Source organism: Pelobates fuscus, chromosome 10 (assembly GCF_036172605.1).
Source record: "Pelobates fuscus isolate aPelFus1 chromosome 10, aPelFus1.pri, whole genome shotgun sequence".
NCBI classification, from domain to species: domain Eukaryota; kingdom Metazoa; phylum Chordata; class Amphibia; order Anura; family Pelobatidae; genus Pelobates; species Pelobates fuscus.
This window is the reverse complement of record NC_086326.1, coordinates 44526653-44549262: the sequence shown is the minus strand read 5'-3', so window position 1 is coordinate 44549262 and position 22610 is coordinate 44526653. Positions and strand designations below refer to the sequence as shown.

Here is a 22610-nt window from a genome sequence, read left to right as displayed (position 1 = left end):
GCGACCGGCCTGGTGGCCAATGGTTGCCAAGTGCTGTGCTGCTCCTGCCGTTGTTATAGCATGGCAGAGCGGACTAACAGGAGGTGCTCACTGAGAGAGCACTTTCTGTCAAACCGGGTATTGCGGTGGTGAGAGCAGGTGCCAGAGAGGAGGGGGCAGGAAATGGGACACATGGTGGGGCTGGGAGGGTGGGAATGGGGCACATGGAGGGCCTGGGGGAGGGAATGGGACACATTGAGGGGCCGGGGGGAGGAAATGAGACACATGGATGGGCTGTGGTGGAGGCAATTAGACACATGGAAGGTCTAGGGGACAGGAGGAATTGAGACACATGGAGGCGCTTTGGAGGGGAGGAAATGATACACATGGACAGGCTTTAGGGGGAGGGAATGAGACACATAGAGGGACTGAGGGGGAATGAGACACATGGAGGGACTTTGGGGGGAGGAAATTAAACACAAGGAGGGGCTTTGGGGGGAGGAAATGGGAAACATGGAGGGGCTTTGGGGGGAGGAAATGGGACACATAGAGTGTCGTTTGGGGGAGGAATGAGGCACATAGGGGCTGGGGGAATGAGACACATGGAGGGGTTGGGGGGAATGAGACACAAGAAGGGGCTATGGGGGAAATAAGACACATGCAAGGCCTGGGGAGAGAATGAGACACATGGGGGCCCCTGGGGCAGTTTTCGCACTGGGGCCTGGTGGTTTCTAGTTGTGCCTCTGTATATAGGCTAGCCTTATGCCTATACCATGCATGCTTAAACTCTTTCACAGTGATAACCTCTACAACTTCAACTGGAAGACTATGCCATGCATCAACTACCCTCTCAGTAAAGTAATACTTCCTGATATTATTTTTAAACCTTTTCCCCTCTAATTTAAGACTATGTCCTCCTGTTGTGGTAGTTTTCTTTTAAATATACTCTCCTCATGTACTGTGTTGGTTCCCTTTATGTACTTAAATGTTTCTATAATACATGTAAATACATAAAGGGAATAAACACAGTAAAGGAGGAGAGTATATTTAAAATATTTATTCCACATTTACCCATTTGAATTATTGTATTTTCTGTACTTGCCCACCTGCATTAGCAAGCATTGTTGAAGATGAATGTTTGACTTTCTAATAAAGAGATTTGGGATTCCTAATCAATCCAAACAGGCACCTACTCAAAAATAAACAAATATGTATTGAGGCGTTTTGCCTTCTAAATACATTTGTTAATTTGCATCTGAATGTTTTTCATGGGCATTCCAGATATGAACAATAGTGAAATGATTTGAAATCAATTCTGTACAGTTCATTGTTTTGTGAACACAGCTCAAGGTTATTTGGGGCATGGATAACAGAGATGCATCTTATTAAAGCATTTGCTGTACATCTGGCGAGTTATCCAATGATTAGTTGCATTTCATTTGAAAAAAATTCAAACTACTAAGAGGAATGTAAAAAGCGAAATTCAAAACGCTCTTAAATCTTAAAGACAAAAAAGCATTGTATTTTTTAGCACAATTTTCAGCCCACCTGCTGCGTTAGCTTCTATTAATTAGAATATAAAATACAAATGAATGTGAAATGGAAATTTAATCCCTAAACTGTAATTTACATTTAACTGTAAGTATGTGTTATTAAAGACATGCGTATGTAGCAATCCCAGAAAAAGTGGTTACATTAAAAAAAAATACTTTATGTTTTTACCATGTTTGAATGAATACAAAAGCTCACTGTGTGGAAGGGGATAACTCTGATTCTGAAAGTGCTTGGCAAACAAAAGTATAGCCTTACCATTAACCCTTAAATGAACACTATAAATACAAATATGTATTCCTAACGCTATAGAGCCCTAATCACCGTTTAAGTGACTAGGGCCCCGTTCCGCGGCAAATAAAGGGTTAATTAACCATTTATTTGCTTACCTTAATTCAGCGCCGGACTCCCTCCTCCATCGACGTCAGCTTCCGAGTGTAGCCGAATGCACATACGCGGACAATGCTCAATGCTTTCCTATGGGGATCTCTTTTGACACTGGACTCAGTGAGGACGTCCAGCGTCATATAAGTGCGTTTTACTCCGTGTAAATCGCAGAAGTGGCCTCTAGTGGCTGTCAGGGAAACAGTTACTAGAGGCTGGATTAACCCTGCAGTGTAAACATAGCAGTTTCTCTGAAAATGCTATGTTTTCAGCTGCAGGGTTAACACTAGGGGGACCTGGCACCCAGACCACTTCATTGAACTGAAGTGGTCAGGGTGCCTATGGTGGTCCTTTAATAGTTTGCGCTGCCACAGCTTTCTGTTGTTATTCTACAAAGAGATGTCCTATTCAAGTAAATATTGTGGCCTAAATGGCCTAAACGGCCACGACTAAATATCACGTTGGCATAAAATGTGATGATGGTATAATGTGACATGGGGTTCTTAAGGGGTTAATAATTAAAAAGCAAGAAGAGCTAGATGATATATGTAGACATTCGCATGTTAGGATGAAGGATTTGACGGGTGAGGATCACAGGGCATAATCCAAGACTTTAGTAATAAAAGACCAGATCGAGAAACTAAACTAAAAATTAAAACGTTTTGTTATGGTGCAAAATACAGGAACAAAAAGTAATCTTTAAAATACTGCCAAGGTAATGGTTGGATCTGAGATTCTATCTGTGTCTCAAGATGTCTCTCATTATAACAAAAGACAGTCGTAGTGAGGCTTGTGTGGGAGAGCTGTGTGTCGCATTGGTTATACATCTGTAGTGCTTAGAAAGGTTAGATATATGTCAGCTAAGAAAAGGAGAATAGATGTGAGATAACTTCACAATGTAACAATGAAAAGGAACGTTGATAGTTAGCGGTGAGGAAGAATCAAATAAAACTCTATTAAAGATACTGACACACGCTATACCATGAAATACATTGTACCAAGTTTGCACATTTTTCTCTCCAGATAAACTGATCTGTTGTATTACAGCACCCATGTTTCTAGCGTGTTGAACTAGACTGCAATACCGCATGAGTGTACATATGGATAACTGGCTACATGTGTGAGCCGTTAAATATAAAAAGAAGGCATGATCTTGGCAGTTAACTATGCATTGAAAGCTGGTCTCAATTTAGATCCTATCTTACATTTCTATAAAATAAATATTTGAGTGGTGAGGTGACAGAAGAAATATATTGATACAGTATCGTTAAAGAAATTGTTTTGGAAAATAAATAATAAAAAATTCAGAAAAAGTCACGGAATGATAAGGTATGTTTCTTAGGAAACTAAGGAGAAACTTTCCAGCATCTGTATTTGATTGATCATTTTTCATTTTACGGTTCTGGACGTTATCGTATGGATACTTTCAATGCAAACACAATCCAAGATGTTATAGCCTTTCCCTGCCAGTAAGGCCACTGAACTTAGAAATCAATAAAAAGTTAAAACCGGGATTAACTTCAGTCATCATCATTAATCATACGATCTAGAGATTTTGAGGTTAACAAAAATGGTTCCATCATGGAATGATCTGACCTGTCTGTTTGACCCCGTTTATATGGCAGTCATGGTGATATGTGATGTGCTTCATTAACTTATTTTGTGTCTTCTACAAATATCTTTAGGTATAGTGTACATTGGTATTCAGTTATCAGTTTCTATGGTTATATCGTAGTTACGATGCTTACGTGTTCTTTAATTGGTTTAACTGATTAACAAGGAATTGTTATTTAAGGTTAGTAGACACATCTTCAACTCACGGAGATGTTTTACATGGTTTTTCAGCTCATACCCAAAACACAGTTTTCTGGAATGCAGGTTAATTAATAGAAAAGTGTTTTCGATAACATTTAAAGTTCTTTTAGATGTTACATTAAACATGTGATGTTGCAGATGATCAGATTGGTAGAATTGTGATTATTTTAAATTTGTTGTTTGTTTATCAGAAATATCATTGTAGCTCTGGAGATTAATGACACTTTGCCTATATGCAACTTATATTAACTATCTGGATTTAGTGTCAACTGTATCGATGTAAAGGCTCCTGACTAACATTATGGCTAATGTTATGGCTAATATTAATTTATTATTAATTACACTACTGTCCTGGCCTCTCTTCAGACCCTCGTTATTTCAAACTTCCATATCTTTTCTCCCGATTCTCTTTCCTACTCTTTCACCAGTTCTCTCTCCCCTCTCTCTCCTTTTCTCTCCACATCTTCTCAATGATTTTCCCAATTTTTCCATTTCTCTTTAACCCTGTTTTTTTCCATTGCTCTGCATATCTCTCTATTCCTCTTTCCATTGGTCCCTCCATATCAGTGCCATGTACTTCCAATATCTGTCTCCTGCTCTACCATAATGTTTTTATTAGTTTTACACCTTGCACTTCCTGCCACTCTTTAGTGCTCTCTTTCACATTCAAATGGCTTCCGTCTATGTAATGTGGGTGGTGGTATCCCTGATGTCCAGCAGTGAACCATATTTATGTTGCGGCAATAGAGAAGGCCTCAGAGCTGTCATGCGATCCAGCTGAACATGTGACATCACAGTGTACCCTGTTACTCAATATATCATGCTGGACAACAGGAAACTTTGATGCTATCTCTGTGACTCATGTGACATCACAATCTCATGTGACACAAAAAAAGCAAGCTCAGTGATGTTCTGCAAGAATTCCATTCATCATATTTAATTTATTCATTTATTTTGGGATAGGAATTTAGAAGTCACTTTGGTTGGAAAGCTTACAAGAGAAGACGATAATAAAACGTTTTGTTTCATGAGTTAAACAATGCGTTACTTTTTCATTTTGTCACAATTTTTTTAAAATCTATTTACATATCATGAATGATCCCTGCTCTACACCTCCTAAGGCCTTTTATCCCCGTTAACAGGTATTAACGATTTCAGTTACCTGCACACCAACTGCTTTGAGATCTCAATTTACTTGGACTGTGACAAATTCCCCCATGAGAACGAGCTTGCTGAACAGTGGGAAAACAACAGGGAGTCTTTAATTGTTTTTATGGAACAGGTGAGTCTTCTTTAGTCTCCTATTTTCAGAAATGTAGCACAAACAGAAATGATCCTAAACGTTAAAATAAGATTAGTAAGCCACGTGGCACTAATTCTGCTCTAGGAGTGATGTCAGCCTTTAATGCTGTCTGGAAAATGTAACGGTATAGAACAGGAGACATCATTAATGTGATAAGTTCTATACATGTTTCACTTTTTTTTCCCCAATGTATATATTTATTTCACCATTTATAACAATGATTCTTTTTCTTTTCTGGAATTCAAATTTCATATTTGACATTACCTTTTCAGACCATCTTCAGGTTTAAAATTACCTTAACAAAACAAGTTATTCAAGACACATTTATTAGACTATTAGACTCACTAGAGTCATTAGACAATTCTTAATACGACAATATTCTCCTTTGCACTGGAAGAGGCAGTACAGCTATTGGAAATAAAGTTCTAGTTTCCAGAGACCAAATGAGTGCGATGTGCTGGTCCCAACCACTGGAGGTCCATTGAAATTACATGGGGACCCTATTTAGGATGCTGAATCAGTTGTTAAGAATCACTAGTCTATAGAATAACTAGATACTAAAATTCATAGTGAATGTTTTCCCAGGAAGGAAAATCAAGACTTTTAGGAATCTGTTCACAAAAAAAAAAAAGTATTGTGGTGAACGCACATAAGAAAAGTAAATTTGAGGCCAAAAAAAACTGGGTTCTTCTAAATGATGAGTTGGGAATTTTTACAGCTCAACTAATCTGGCCACAATTTTCCATTGTTGCTTCACCGCATATTGCGGTTGAATGAACTCCTTAGTGTTAGATTTTGTATATCTTTATTGTCTTGCTAATCTGACTTTATTGCAGAATTTATTGATGACATTACTTCCTCTCATAGATGTTGTGTTATTTCACCATGAAACAGGTATTAAAATGGCATGATAAGCAGAACTGATTTATGTCACAGGAACATGGACATGTACTATCATTGTCCCCAACCAGTTCTACGCATTCCTCAAATTAGGTGGTGATATATGCTGATGCACACTGTTATGGCATAGCTCAATATAACCCCCTATGGGACAGCCTGGTAAGGAGAACAGCTGGATCAGTTCCCCTTCTTGTCTCGACATTTGGCCAAAGAATAAGTTGAGACATCTCAAACAACAACCATGAGTAGATCATCTTTGCCTGACTGGTCCGGTCTGGAGTGGAATAATGAATTGGTTAAATGTTGCTCTTTTCTTTTACCATAAGTTAGAGATCTGCTTTGCATTGGTCCTTCAGTTAATAAATGATGAAATATGTCAGTTTGTTGCCCCAAGAGGTTAACAGACCCTCGTCTATCTTGCAATTAAGTCGCTGATTCACATTTCCCTTGGATTCCTCTGAAGTTTGCATCTCCTTCTTCATCTCTCCAAGGTTCATCGTGGAATTCGAGGGCTTGTCAGGGATGTACATGGAAGAGGGATTGCAAATGCCATTATATCTGTGGAAGGCATTAATCATGATATACGGACAGGTAAATCTAATGCATGCAATGGACATGTTTATGTTAATTATCGTAATGCTATTTGTAGTTATTAGAAACATCCACATGTAGGAACATCTACAGTCTCTATTACTCCAGATGGAGTAGGATATATTAAACATGTCTCTTCCCTTTCTTTACCATCCCCAGAAGATATTCTGTAGCTAACTATGTTTTTTTAAGTGTTTTGAGATGTATCTCGCGTTTAGTGTGCTTGACGTACTTCCCCTCCACCCCTCCTACTCACCTCTTCGTTCTGTCAATGTTTACTAGATTTTATCTTCCAGTAGAGAGCCATTCTTTCTGCTTACTACAACATAACTCTGAGCTTCCATTTGTCTGTGAATGAAGATGGTCCAATAAATCACAGACTGCTCTGGCAACAGATGGCAAGAGTCTGTTACACTAATCACATTACATACAAGTCTTTTGCAATACTTTTGAACTACGTCTCTCTCTCTTTTTTTTTTTACGAGTTTACCATTTGTGTACCAATTCCGACGTCCTTAATTGCTATGTGCAATAACACATGCCCATAGCACTGTGCCATATCGTGTTTTCTTTTCAATCACCAAAAGCAAAAATGTGTTCACACCCTACTGCATGCCCTCCTTCCTAAAATCATGACACTTCTTGCGTTGGCAAAAACATAGCGATGTAATTCCTGGTCCATTTTCAGGTCACAGAGATCAGCCACAGTAATACCCATTCTTAGTGGATAAAACCAAGGCCTGGCTCTGCGGCTGCAATTCGTTGGCTCTTCAATTGAAGATAATCCCAGGGGATGGAATTATCTGACAAAAAGCAGTCTCATGCAGTGGATTGTGTGATTACCAGATCACAATTTCACTGTCTCATTCTATGTACATTCATCCTGCAGCAGTAACGTGATGTTTAGTGTTCCTGCTCTTCTGCTCAAGAATATAAGTATCAATGACCACATTTATTGCATTAACCTCTTATTAGCCGCACTGCATTCTTTGTAGATTACCATTATTCCATTTCACTTCCAAATCACCTCCTGCACCTTCATTCCTGCATCTGCATCTCTTTTCATTCTCTACGTAAAACATCTGCTCACATTCATTCATCACATGCAGCATCTTTTAAACATCATTCCTCGGTAACTGCATTATCATTTACCTTCATTCCAGACATACAGCACCTCCTGCACCTTCATTCCTGCACCCACTGAGTCTGCATCTCTTTTCCTTCTTTACTTACAACATCTACTCACATTCATTCCTCACTAGCTGCACCATCTAAACTTCATTCCTCAGTAACTGCATTCTCATTCACCTTCATCCCAGATTTACAGCACCTCCTGCACCTGAATGCCTTTAACAGTACCTTCTACCTATCAGCACCTTTATACCTAACAGCTCTTCCATCACCTTCATTCTGACCACACGCACTGCCTGCACCTTCATTCCCACTAAAAGCACCATCAGCACTTTCATTCCTAATTAATATTACCTACTGCACATGTTTTTCAACGGTCAGCATTTTCATTCATGGATTAAAATTCACACAGCGCCTTTACTTCCTGCACTTTCAATCCTGATTGACTGTAATTCTTCTGCAGTTATAGTCATCCCTCCTACAACTTTATTGATCAAGAAATATCCTTTCACGTCCTTCATTCCTCACTAGCCATATTTGTTATATTTGTACAAAATTGTGCACATTCATTCATGATCAAGAGCACTTACACAGATCCATTCTGGACGAATACCCTCTTGTTCACCTTGGGTTATCCGTAGCTTCACTTCCGCCATTAAGCTCTTGATTAACAGAGCCAACTTTAAATACTAACGAAGACCACTTCCTTCCTTTTTTATCTGGACCAAATGCACTACCTATATCTATATTGTTAATTGAATATCCTCCCTTCTCCAACATCTTCTAACCTATCTCAAGTGGCTGCTTTAGAAGGCAACAATGAATTATTAAAGGGACCATCTAAGCGCTAAAATAAATTAAGCTTGATAAAGTGGGTTTGGCGTTTAGATCACACCTTTGCAGTCTCACTGTGCAATTCTCTGTCATTTAGGAGGTTCATTTTGTAAGTTTCCTTATTCTACACTGTGATTCTGTTTGTCCAGCCCTGTTTTAGAATTTCTAATCTCCTTCTCTGTTAATTGCCTCCCTGAACCTACAGCAGCATCCTATATGTGATTAAATTTAATTAACTTGGCAGCAGATAAGAATTTCTAAGGTAAACACACCGTGTTCTAGGATCTGATTGAAAATGAAACCGTTTTTTTTTTCCAAGGAGGCTGTGTGAGTCTCAGTCAGCGGAGTGCTGCTAGTGCTCCATAAATAGAAACAAACGTGTTCTAAATAGCAGAGAGTTGAACATTGCAGATACATAATCTATACACCAAAACTGCTTCATTAAGCTGAAGTGGTTTTTGTGCTTAGAGCATCTCTTTAAAGATCTAACATTTTCCGCTGTGTTGTATAATGACCTGTTTCTCATTTTACCTGATAGCATCATTTACCGTTTTTTTTTTTTTTTGTAATTCTTTATTTTTGTTGGGTTTCAATGTAATACACAAGATATCCGTAGTCATGACATTGCTTAGTGACAGTAGTATCCAGTATTTACATGTCGAAAAAAGAAACTGCACATTTTGTACGAAAGACAGGTATACATCATACTGCTAAAGCGATTAATGAATATTAAGTTGGCATGAAAGCGAGTCTATCTAGACACAAAGATTTATAATTAAAAAAAAAGGTTATGATACATTCTTAGTTACGCATGGTTAGCATTAATAAAGGGTAGAGTCTTTAAGGGGGCAAGCTTGTTCGGATGCTGCACATCCATTATGGCTCATTTAGGTATATCAGGCAAGGCATAAACATCAAGGCGTGGTACATTTTAACTGTCTGCCCAACCACAGATACATAATCGGAGAGGTAGCGGGTGTTATGTTATGTGGGTACTGGGTCATTTAATTCTGATAGGTTAGGCTTGGATGGTGAGTCCCCAGCCTGGTACTGCCGGCCCGCTACATTAGTAATTAAAAAGCTTGGTAGCCAGTATGACAAGGGGAAAAGCTAAGTTAAAGGCCTATCTGTTTGCAAGTCGAGCGACTATTGGGGTCACAAAACGAGCAACTTCGTCTGCTTGTTAGTATGTCTGGTATCTATGCGGCGTCAATGCCATAGTGGGAGACATAAGTTATGGGTTACCCCTGAATTAGTGACACTCGACTAACTGCCAATATAATGCTGCTGATGTCGGGCAGTCCTGCAGTGGGGTACTCTAAACAAAATGAGATACAAGGCACAGTATTTAGTTGGTCAAGTAGTGCCGTATGGCTCACTCATATTAGTGTAGCTTAACGAGGGATAATAACCTAATGGGTGCGTGTATCCGCTGGTGATGGCCTATTTGGTCAGATTGGTTGTCTCTAGCGCCCGGGAAAGGATCGCCTATGCCTCTCGTACCAAGACTCCCCTCTCTTAGCTGTATGCATCATGTACATATAATAGTAAGATAAAATGCAAATAAAGGAAACATAATAAAGGAAACATAATGAATTGTTAAATAAAAAACGTAGAACTATAAAGTCCCGGCTTAGAGTCTTTATCTGGAGGTATTGCCGTAAAGTCCTCATATGTCGTTTGCAGCCGTGCAGCTGGTTTGCGGTAAGAGTCAGAAGTCACCTGTTCGTTCAGGTCTGTGGGAGGTTGTATGGGTGCTGTCTGCTCCTTTTCCTCTCTGCCTTGCTGACGCTTCCTCGGTTCTTGGCCTCCTGGATCTCCGTTTCTCCCATCATGGGTGTCTGCTGCTGTAGCTGGAGGGTTTGGATAAACCCTGAAGGGTCTTCGTCTGCGGACAGCGTGAGTATCAAGTCTTTTTGTTGGACCACCAATGTGCCTGTTGCACCCCACCTGTACCGGATTCCCTTGTCTCGCAGTTGTTGGGTGATTGGCGAGAGTTTCCTCCGCTCAAGCAGAGTTGTGAATGGAATGTCTGCGAATACTCTTACTTGGTGGTTGTTCACGGTGACGGTGGGGGTTTTCCTGGAGTGGGCCATCAGCGTCGCTTTAACTGCGACGTTTCGGGTAACTGCTATTATGTCTCTTGAGGCATCCGCTGGGGCGGTCGGGGATTTCCGGATTCGGAACGCGGCCGTTATCGGCCTTGTGTCTCCATCTGGTTGTGCTCCCATTGCCGCTGCCACTTGGTTTGAGTAATCTAGTAGGGCCTCTGAGTCTATGTCCTCAGGGGCTCCGCGTATGCGGACATTCCGTTTACGGTGGCGTGTGTCTATCATCGTGACTGTGCGCGTGAGCCCCTGCAGCTGGAGTGTCAGCGCCTCCACCTGCCTTCTGGTGTCTGTCAGGGAGTCATCTCTGTTACCCTCTCGGGTTTCTATTGCGTCTAGGCGCCCCTTCAGTCCAGTGACCTCCGTCGTCACTCCGGCCAAGTCGGATTTCCACATCTCCCGGAGATCGATGAGGAGCTTCTTGATGTCACCTTTTGTGGAGGGTGAATCATCAGAGTCCGAGGTCTCCGACCCGTATAACGCGGGAGTCGGGGTTGCGGTCTGGGTTTCCTCTCTCTCCACCGAGGAGTCAGAGTCACTTTCGCTGCGGGGCCTACTCGGCGCCATTTTGGCTTGCATAGCTGGTTGCGGCCTTTCAAAGGAGCGCCTAATGTCGGGCTGGTAGGAGCTCTCTTGGCGGACGGTTTTCTTATTTTTTTTCCCCATCCCTATGTCGGGGGTTTGGGGTTTATTGCTGTCTGCTTTTGTGGGATTTAGTTCGGCTTTTTTGTGGCTTTTGGGTCAGTTTTGTCTTCGTGAAGCAGGAGCTCCAAGTAAACACGTCTGGTGTGCTGCTCTGCTGGCCACGCCCCCCTCATTTACCGTTTTAAAAGAAAAAAATTGCACTTGTTTCTATCTCCTAGAGAATCTGCTATGTTTCATATTATTAGAATTCCCTTTATATTACTCCTAATGTCTTTTTTTCCTGGTCTTTATGTTGCATCCCTAATTTTCCAATATAACCCAATATATGCCAACGCTCCTGACTGGCATGCATAGACTTTCCTTTAGAGCCCGTTTCTCCCCTGACCTCCTTGACTCTGGGGATCCAAACTTACAAGTTCTCTGGAAAGATCACACTTGTTAATGACTTTACCTGATGGAAATTTTACATTGGTTACTTTCCCAGCCAGCACACCACCTCTGGCAAATCCAGTTTCTGCACAATGCTCAGCTCATTCGCAGTCCTTTCCAGGCTCTACCTCTTCACTGCCAAACGAGCTGGCACAATTGGTGTTAAAGAGTTCAAACCCAAAATAATACTAGCATGTGAGTGGAAATCTCTGCAGGAAATATCGTATAATACAATATTCATATAACACATAAAAAAAATCACTATTATTTCTAAAACACCTTCGTAACAAACTTTTGCATTCGGTCCCTTGCAACGTTCCCACAAAAAAAGCAACGTGGGTAATATTCTGCTTTATGTGATAAATTATTTTCAGTATACAACAATATTAAACTTTAATGAGCTGTGGAATCACTCACTTGCACAGTGAGCAGGTTGATTATATATTAAATGCACAAACACTATTTTCGTACTCAACATTTCAAATTTGCTATTTGAATGGATACTTTATCATATTAAATCTGTTTAATGGCTCTTTCCTAGCAAGCAATGATAATTCTCCTAAGTGCACAAATTGCAAACATTTTATACATTGTTGCTTCAGATAATCAATATTTCAGCTATTTAGCAGTTTGCAACACTAACATTTTAGGAGCCTGACTTTAAAGGAATACTATAGGGTCACAAACACAAACACAATCCTGACCTTATAGTGTTAAAACCTCCATCTAGCACCTCTGTCTCCCCCTTGCTTCTCTAAATTTAGTAAAATCTTACTTGTATTCAAGTATGCAGCTGCTGCCTCTGCCACTGATCTGCCTGCTTAGCTAATATAATCAGAAGTGTTGCTCTGAGCCAATTACAATGCCTTCACATAGGATTGGCTGAAACTGTCAAGGAGGCAGATTAGGGGTAGAGCCAGTACAAGCCAAACACAGTCCTAGCCAATCAACATCTCCTCATAGATATACATTAAATCAAATTAAATCTCTATGAGGAAAATCCAGTGTCTGCATGCAGATGGTGGAGACAGTGAATAAATTCCAAGAAGCACCTCTAGCAGCCATCTGACGAGTGGCCAGTGGAGGTATCACTCTGAAAAGACAGTGTTTACTGCAAAAACACCTTAAGGGGATGAATATACTAACCAGAACAAATACAATAAGCTGTAGTTGTTCTGGTAACTATAATGTCCCTTTAAATCTTTTTTTAATTTTTATTTTTCATAATAACAAATTGCTATAGTATTTTGCAATAGTCTGTATTTTTTATTATTTTTCCAAAATCATTAGGTATTTTTAAAACATGTGCCACAACAGAACAACCTGTTGCATTCCAGAGGTCGGATAGATTTTGGTGATGTCGTCTACGGATACATGGAATAAATTCCAAATATTATATTTTGTTCTCTCCAAAGCTGGTTATTTACCCACTTACTATTTTGTGCTAAAAGAAAAAAAAAAAAAGGAAATAATTTATGCTCAGAATTCAGTTTTGAGATATGTGATATAGATTACAAAAGATTGCAGGCTGTTTTTTGAGCAAAACTCATAACACGGATCAGTTTCTCGACGGGGCCCCATGGATTGTGTGTATGCCACTGTGTGTGTTCACATATACAGATACACATTGTCACACATAGAAACACACAGACACCACCAAGCAAAGGTACACACTGACACACGGATTGACACTCATGAACAAATTAATTGACACACAAACACACATATGCACAGATATGCTCACTGACACACATGCACATATGCACACATACAGAACACACACACATATATACTCACCCTCCTGCTGTGAGCACTTTAAATGTCTCCCTCTGTCCCATGTAAGTCTTCCTGGAGGCCTGCCTTCTGGTGGTGTGAGCACAGCTGGGCAGGGCCTCGTGGTATCTAAGATAGAAGCAGGCATCAGTGGGCTCCCTGATCCACTGTGGCTCTGGTGCAGGCACACAGGCTCCAATTCCAGTAGTTCCACACCTTGCCTTTCAGTGAATTTACTCTTCAGGATAATTCTAAATGCTAACTGTTGTAACAGTGGCAAGAAAGCAACTTTCTCATGTGTTGTACTATGAATTTCACATAGTTTACAAGGTTATTTGTTATACTTTATTTAACTAACATTACAAGTACCATAACCATTACATAAAAATAATTCAAAAGTCAACGTACTAAACAGTTTGTTCACTAAACAAAGAAATTAAGCAAATAAAAAAATCCAAATTGCCATATTCTTCATTCGTTTTTTCCCCCAAATCACCTCTTTTGAGATCAGTTTTGCAATGTTTCAATTCGCCATAATTTAGTGAATAAAGTCCTAGCCTAAAATAATGAACTCAGGAAAAACGTCTGCTTAGACAAATTCTCATTTTTTCTCCTCAAACCGTCTATCCCGGTTTAAATTTTGTATTTCAACATTCCACTCGCTGCAACCCACTCTTTGGTGAATTAAGTCTCTTAAAAAAATCTAGAACCATTCCTGATTATTTTTCTGCTACTTTTCTTAATCGTAATCCTTTTTATCTATTGTCTTAAAAAAAAAAAAAAAAGCTTCAACGCTATTCAAACACAGCCTTCCTTTTTTTCTAAAACTCTGAATTCTCTTATGCTGAGCACAGGAGTAAGTGTATATTTCCCAATGTAATTAACAGTTCAGTAATTAGAAACTTACAGTAATGCTGGGACAAGCGCCAATCACCACATGCTGAGCGCATCCGTTGCCAAGATTAGTTTTAACCTCCCACGCTCTACTTTTTTTTTCCCTTTTTATTTTTTTACGAAGAGCAGAGCTATATCTTATTTATTACTGCTCTCAATTTCTGAGTTCCACATCATTCTTTTTTTTTTTTTTTCCTCGATCATTAACCATCATGTGTGTTGCAATTCTTAGAACAAATGGCATTCTTTGCATACATGTAAAGCAGCTGGATTATGGCTGTCTACCGCATCCACAAACTCTAATAAGTGTCTAAAGCAGACATGTAAACAGAACTAGTCTTAGACCAGGGGTGCCCAAAAGGGGGAGCCCCAGATGGTATAGAACTACAACTCCCATGATGCTTTGCATGCCCTTAGAATGCTTTTAGAATGTCAAAGTGTCATGGAAGCTGTAGTTTTAAACCATTTGGGGATCTACCCTTAGGGCACCCATGCCATAGACTTTCAGGTGCCCTGTGCATAACACCCCCACATCAAACGTATCATTATTGTTTAATATAAAAATGGAAAGATATATTTTTACATTGATTGTAATTTTTTTTGTTATATCAATAATTAAAAAAAAAATAATATTCAGAAAAGAAATAAAAATAGACTTTCGTAGGTGAGGACTTACCAAACCAAGAAGTGGCTAGTACGGTTTGGAAGTTTCTTGTAGTGCGGATGAACTGTATGCTGGCAGGCTCTTAAAAAGCATTAAACCAATAAAAAAATTGAACATATTTGTAGTTGCTTTATTAGCGAGAATTTTTAATGAGCGTTCACAGTTTTGCTTTTTTGAGCTACATTGGGAAATGCTAAGTGTTAAATGCTAATTGGGAAGTGTTTGGAGGCCATCTCATTCTGATAGATAACTGTTTCTCAATATATATATAAGTGTGGCAATATTATAATTACTATTATTATTTTATTATTTATATAGCGCCATCACATTCCGTAGCGCTGTACAACGGGTGGACTAACAGACATGTAATTGTAACTAGTGATGTCCCAGACGGTTCGCCGGCGAATATGCGATGCTCGGTCCGCCCCCTATTCGTCATCATTGAGTAAACATTGACCCTGTACCTCACATTCAGCAGACACATTCCAGCCAATCAGCAGCAGACCCTCCCTTCCAGACCCTCCCACCTCCTGGACAGTATCCATTTTAGATTCATTCGGAAGCTGCATTCCAAAGAACTTTCCCACGCTGTGTAAAATGACACAGAGCACTGTGATTGGTGGGCTTGGAATCTAACCAATCAGAGTGCTCTCTGTCATTTTACACAGCGTGGGAAAGTGCTTTGGAATTTTCCCACGCTGTGTAAAATGACAAAGAGCACTCTGATTGGCTTAAACCAGTCAATCAGAGTGTTCTTAGCCTAATTGCAGGGCGTGGCAAGGCTTTATAAGCCTTCCCACGCCCTGCAGAGATCAGTCTGCGCGGAGCCCTCCATGGGTGAAGATGGATTAATTTTTTTTGCGCTCTTTTTTTTTTTTTTTAAATTGCGTCGGTTCTTATGGCTTTTTATTTGGCCTTTTTTGGGGCTGAAATAAGAAGATTTTAGAAAAAAGAAGACGTCAAATGGTAAGTTGAATTTTTCTTTACAGGTTAGTTATTTTATTCCCCCCTCACTATTTTTTAGGGTGAGGGGGGTAGGTAGGGGATAACTTTTTTGGGGGTGGGGGGGTGGGTGACTAGGGGTTTGGGGACCCCTAGTCACCTTTGATTGGGGTGGGATTTTTATTTAGGGCCCCCACCCACCACTCAGGGGTGGGGGCTGGGGGGGGGACAGTAGGTCCCCCCTTATTGTTTTTTTAGGGCCCCCACCCACCGCTCAGGGCGGGAGCCAGGGGGGGAGGACAGTAGGTCCCCCCCCTCATTATTGTTATTGCCCCCACCGCGCAGGGGTGGGGGCCGGGGTGGGGAGGACAGTAGGTCCCCCCATTGTGATTTATGGCCCCCACCCACCGCGTAGGGGTGGGGACCTGTGGGAGGACACTAGGTCCCCCCTCATTATTTTTATGGCCCCCACCCACCGCGCAGGGGTGGGGGCGGGGGGTAGGACAGTAGGTCCCCCCAACCCATTGTGATTTATGGCCCCCACCCACCGCGCAGGGGTGGGGGCCGAGGGGAGGACAGTAGGTCCCCCCCTCATTATTTTTATGGCCCCCACCCACCATGCAGGGGTGGGGGCGGGGGGAGGACAGTAGGTCCCCCCCCAGTGTGTATCAGGGTCCCTGAGGACAGGTGTCAATCCATATCTGCCAAGTGACCCTATGTAGGGGGAACAGTCCCTATTCTTCTCTGTGTCAGTGTGTATCAGGGATCCTTAGGATAGGTGTCAATCCATATCTGCCAAGTGACCCTATGTAGGGGGAACAGTCCCTATTCTGCTCTGTGTCAGTGTGTATCAAGGTCTCTGAGGACAGGTGTCAATCCATATCTGCCAAGTGACCCTATGTAGGGGGAACAGTCCCTATTCTGCTCTGTGTCAATGTGTATCAGGGATCGTTAGGATAGGTGTCAATCCATATATGCCAAGTGACCCTATGTAGGGGGAACAGTCCCTATTCTGCTCTGTGTCAGTGTGTATCAGGGATCCTTAGGATAGGTGTCAATCCATATCTGCCAAGTGACCCTATGTAGGGGGAACAGTCCCTATTCTGCTCTGTGTCAGTGTGTATCAGGGTCCCTGAGGACAGGTGTCAATCCATATCTGCCAAGTGACCCTATGTAGGGGGAACAGTCCCTATTCTGCTCTGTGTCAGTGTGTATCAGGGTCCCTGAGGACACGTGTCAATCCATATCTGCCAAATGACCCTATGTAGGGGGAACAGTCCCTATTCTGCTCTGTGTCAGTGTGTATCAGGGTCTCTGAGGATAGGTGTCAATACATATCTACCAAGTGACCCTATGTAGGGGGAACAGTCCCTATTCTGCTCTGTGTCAGTGTGTATCAGGGATCCTTAGGATAGGTGTCAATCCATATCTGCCAAGTGACCCTATGTAGGGGGAACAGTCCCTATTCTGCTCTGTGTCAGTGTGTATCAGGGTCTCTGAGGACAGGTGTCAATCCATATGTCAAGGTGTCAATATGTCATATGTCAGGTGTCAATCCATATCCATTGTGATTTAGGAATGTTAGGTGATTTATGCCCTTTATGGATTAAAACCAGACTCTGCATCAACTATGTAATTTTCCATGGGAGTTTTGCCATGGATCCCCCTCCGGCATGCCACAGTCCAGGTGTTAGTCCCCTTGAAACAACTTTTCCATCACTATTGTGGCCAGAAAGAGTCCCTGTGGGTTTTAAAATTCGCCTGCCCATTGAAGTCTATGGCGGTTCGCGAACGTTTGCGGAAGTTCGCGTTCGCCGTTCGCGAACCGAAAATTTTATGTTCGCGACATCACTAATTGTAACCAGACAATTGGACGTACAGGAACAGAGAGGTGGAGGGCCCTGCTCAATGAGCTTACATTCTAGAGAACCTGATATTAAGACCTGTATCTATTTAATTTAGATTAGGGGATTCATTTTAGCAAAATCTAAAACTATAGGTCATTAAGGCAGAAATGCATCCGAATATGAACTCCAGGAAGACACATTCCAGTGGATAAGTTCTTGGAGGCAGTTAATTATACCTAATTAAAAAAAGAGTGTTGAGTGTTTTATCTTCATTACATTTTGTTGCTGTTTGATGTGGATATGTGCAGAGCTCTGCTGGAGGTACTAGGTAGCTTACTCCTATGTCAAACTGTGTTTCCTTCTACGTTCTTTGACTTTTTACCTCTTCTACCGACATTTGGCCCTGCCATGTGACGTTGTTCCCCATCTTTTCCATGGTTCTTCCAGAATTGTGTCTTCCAGTAATTTTGGTCTTCCAGAAAAAAATATCCAAAATTTACCAGTGTTATTTTCCTATCGACTCATACCATGTAAAATGGTAACCCACACATATCACGTAGCCCCTCTAAAAAACAGAATTTTACGTGTTCACTGAACTCTTCTCTATATAATAAATCTGAAATCTGCTATGTGAAGCTATGGCTTCCTTCCAGAAGACTTGCATCCTATCAAAAGTCTTAGTCCTTCCAGGAGACCGATTTAAACTTTAATACCCTTTCTTCTGCTTCTATCTGTACACTTTTACCATTTGTCCCTCTTGTTCTTTTAGAGTCTCTCCATGTCAAGCTGTTAATCGCATAGCTCTTGGTAATTTTAATCTGTAATGGTTACAATTGATGGTATTATTGAATTCCATCAGTATGCTTCTGTGTTCTACATTAGAAAAACAAATGATCAATTACAAACACAACCCAGTTATTACCAATGCCTCATAAGTATATCTTAAAATCCTGCCATTCCATTTAGAATTTTAATTATGCTTAGTTTTTTGCCAGACTATCCATTACTGTTATTATTTATTATATGTGAAGTAAAAAAATGTATTAAAACCACGAGCAATGGTGGTGAATAGTAATCCTGATAAACACATCCTCATAGTTTTGCTAATAATTGTTTTCATTATCCTTCACATGTAAATCAGCATTGAAATTACGTAACTTGCTGTAATCTTATTGTCCCCAGCCAGTGATGGAGATTACTGGAGGCTGCTTAATCCAGGAGAATATGCGGTGATAGCCCGAGCTGAAGGTTTCACACCCTCCACTAAGAACTGTGCGGTGGGATACGAAATGGGAGCCACACGGTGTGACTTTACCCTCACCAAATCCAACCTGGCTCGGATCAGAGAGATTATGGAGAAGTTTGGCAAACAGCCAGTGAGCATGGGTCTACGCCGTAGAAGAATCCGCACCAGGCCAAGACAACATACCTAGAACATCTGAAATTTTGATTCTGGAAAACACCTTACTTTGTCATATCTAAATTTAAAGCTCTTATCTAAATTAAGATGTCTGAATAGTAGAATATAATCTACATTGGGCTCTTCATACTGTCAGTAAGGTTCTCTAGCTTTTTCCAAAAAATATAGTGACATTATGTGAACTTTCTTAAGTGAACATACTCTATGAAAGAACGTTTCATAGCACAGAGCGGATTAATCAATAATACACGCCATACTCGGCTTAGCTTATCTGGACTTAGTTCCGGAAGAAATTCCAGGATAAGTATGTAATGAGAATATGCATTCCTTAAATATTCTGTGCTTACAGACTTTGAATGTATATAGTATCTCTGGAACTACATGTTATTTTCAAGTCTTGTATTATAGGCAGCCAGGAAAGGCTGATGAACCTAAAGTTTGCAAAAAGGGAAAATGGAAATGTCTGGTACTCCTATGAAACGTAATCAAACAAAAATGAGAATTGACTGAGCTGTACAGCCCTCGAAAGAGAAGTCATTAAACCACATTACGCTTAAATCAGAAGACACTATTCTGTGGTTACTATATTTGTCCTCAAATATAGTTCTTCATATGCTTTCTTTTAATTGTCTACCCCAGTTATTTTTTTATTGCTCCAGCCAAGAAACTGTTCTTCATTACTGTGCTATGTAATCACTTACATTTTATTGTTATAAAATGATACATCAGTCATTTAATCCCTCGACTGCTGGGAGAGATCCCATTAGTACATTAGTCCAGTATCGATATGCTATTGGCCTATCTCTAACTTTCTTTAAGAATTTTTTTTTTTTAAATCTGTTTTAAGAGATATTTTAGCAATAAATAAGTAGCAAATGCCCATGCTTCCTTTTTTTCAGCCAACTGGTGTTGCCTTTATAAATAGTTTCCATATTGGCGCATTGTCACCTACCAAGACCGTAAATGCGGTGACATTTATTGCATAAAATGCAGACTTTACCATTGAATCCTGTGGACCCAGCTGTAATATAATTCATAGTTCCTCCTGACTGGTAGTGTTAACATTGAATAGACAGCAGCTGCTCGAATTTCGGACGGAATGCGCCCTCAATACCCCCCTTCCTTTATAGTAACTCTCAGCAGATGTGCTGGCACTGGCTCACTCTAAATGTGGAACTAATCCTGTTTCCATATTGAAGCAAATACAGATCTTTCATGTTTTAAGTTAACCTCTTCTTGGTGGAAAAACTACAGTGTTTATGTAGAGATGGTCAAAGCCCTAGTCAAAGGACACTACATTTTCAATTCCATATTCACTATTCAAAAGGATTCCAATTGTGGACCTACAGACCACCATGACTAGTGAAACTGCAAAAAAAAATATTTCAGAAGAAACAGAAAGAAGCAAAAAAATAATCCATAAAAATAATTAAAAGACACACACGAACATTATACGTTGCCCAACCAAGAGGAGTTTATGCTAGTGCAGACCAGGGAGCAGAGGGTGCAAAGGGCCCCTCACCAAAATTTATCATGCTCTATAAATTTCACTGTGCCAGAAGGGTGCCAAATGGGGCCACTGTGAAAGAATAATTTGTCAAGTGGGAATGTGGTAACCCGAACTGGTCACAGCAACGAACATTACAATAACATGGCATCCAGGGGCATCGATCAATCACAAAACTGTCTATAATATGTACAAAATAAAAAAATACATATATGCAAAGCCATATTTTAAATATATTTTATTTTATAATAATAGCAAATCTATCTAACTATCTATCTAACCAAAGCCTTGCACTCCATAGCATTACCAAGTCTAAAACACAGCAAATACAAAAAATAAGCAGCACTCACAGTCCGTTTTAGCAAAAATCTAATAGTGCTTTATTGCATAATCACGTACAAACAGATAGCTGAGTATGTCAGCATTTCAGACACTATTCTTTATGGACTGAAATGCTGATCTATCCATATGTATGTGATTATGCAAAAAAGCACAAGAAGACTTTTGCTTCAAAGACCCGTATGTATGTAATGGGTGTGCAGAAATCATTGCATATTTCACGAACCTACGCTTATCAGCCACGACATTGAAACCACTGACAGGATGACAATGAATATCATTGATTTTATTGCTACAGTGGCACATTTTAAGGAGTGGGATATATTAGGCAGCAAGTAAACAGTCAGTCCTTGAATTTCATGTGTTGGTAGCAGGAAAAATGGTCAAGCGAAAAGATCTGAGTGACTTTGACAAGAGCCAAATAGTGACGGCTAGACGACTGGGTCAAAGCATCACTAAAAAAGTCTTATGGAGCGTTACCGGTATGCAGTGGTTAGTACCTACCAAAGTGGTGCAAGGAAGGACAACCAGTGAAGCGGCACTAAGGTCATGGGTGTCCAAGGTTCACTGATGCTTTTGGGGAATGAAGGCTAACCCGACTGGTCTGATCACACAGTAGCCCAAACTGGTCTGAGTTACAGTAGCCCAAATTGCTGAAAAACTAAATGCTGGCTGTGATAGAAAGGTGTCACAGGACCATGGAAAACTGGACCATGGAAAAATGTAAGGTGGTTGCCTGGTCTGATAAATCACATTTTCTTTTAGATCAGGTGAATAGTCGGGTGCTGTGCGTCATTTAGCTGGGGAAGAGATGGCAGGCCATCAGAGGCAGTGCTACACTCCAGGAAATGTTCTGCTGGGAATCCTTGGCTCCTGGCATTCACCTGGATGTAACGTACTGTTACTACATGTACCACTTATTTAGAGATTGTGGCAGACCACGTACACGCCTTTATGGCAATGGTGTTCATTGGTGGCAGTGGCCTCTTTTAGCAGCATAATGCAGCCTGCCAAACTGCAAAGATTGTTCAGGAATGTTTTGAAGAACATGACAAAGATTCCAAGGTGTTGCATTGGCCTCCAAATTCCCCAGATCTCAATTCCATTGAGCATCTATGGGATGTGCTGGAACAACAAATCCGATCCATGGAGGCCCCATCTCACAACTTGCAGGACTTCAAGGATCTGCTGCTAATGTCTTGGTGCCAGATACCACAGGACACATTCAGAGGTTCTGAACTGTTTTGGCACTTACATGTTATTAGGCAGCGTGAGAGGGGCCTACACGTTATTAGGCAGCGTGAGAGGGGCCTACATGTTATTAGGCAGCGTGAGAGGGGCCTACACGTTATTAGGCAGCGTGAGAGGGGCCTACACGTTATTAGGCAGCGTGAGAGGGGCCTACACGTTATTAGGCAGCGTGAGAGGGAGCTACACGTTCTTAGGCAGGTGGTTTAATGCTGTTGCTGATCAGTATATGTAGTTATTTTTACTGCATTGATGCAGAATTTCTGAATCTCCCCACCTTAACACAAGTAATCCACAAAAATGGCT

At 40.8% G+C, this 22610-nt stretch overlaps 1 protein-coding gene across 1 annotated transcript in view; it reads left to right on the top strand.

Annotated features, from left to right (window-relative positions):
- Positions 1 to 20090, top strand: part of CPXM2 (carboxypeptidase X, M14 family member 2) — a 71986-nt gene extending 51896 nt beyond the window's left edge. The window contains exons 13-15 of the mRNA XM_063435321.1: positions 4872 to 5011; positions 6424 to 6523; positions 18973 to 20090. Of these exons, the coding sequence (XP_063291391.1) occupies positions 4872 to 5011; positions 6424 to 6523; positions 18973 to 19223 (491 nt within the window). The 3' untranslated portion in view covers positions 19224 to 20090. The remainder of the gene's footprint in view (positions 1 to 4871; positions 5012 to 6423; positions 6524 to 18972) is intronic.
- Positions 20091 to 22610: the final 2520 nt, after the last annotated feature.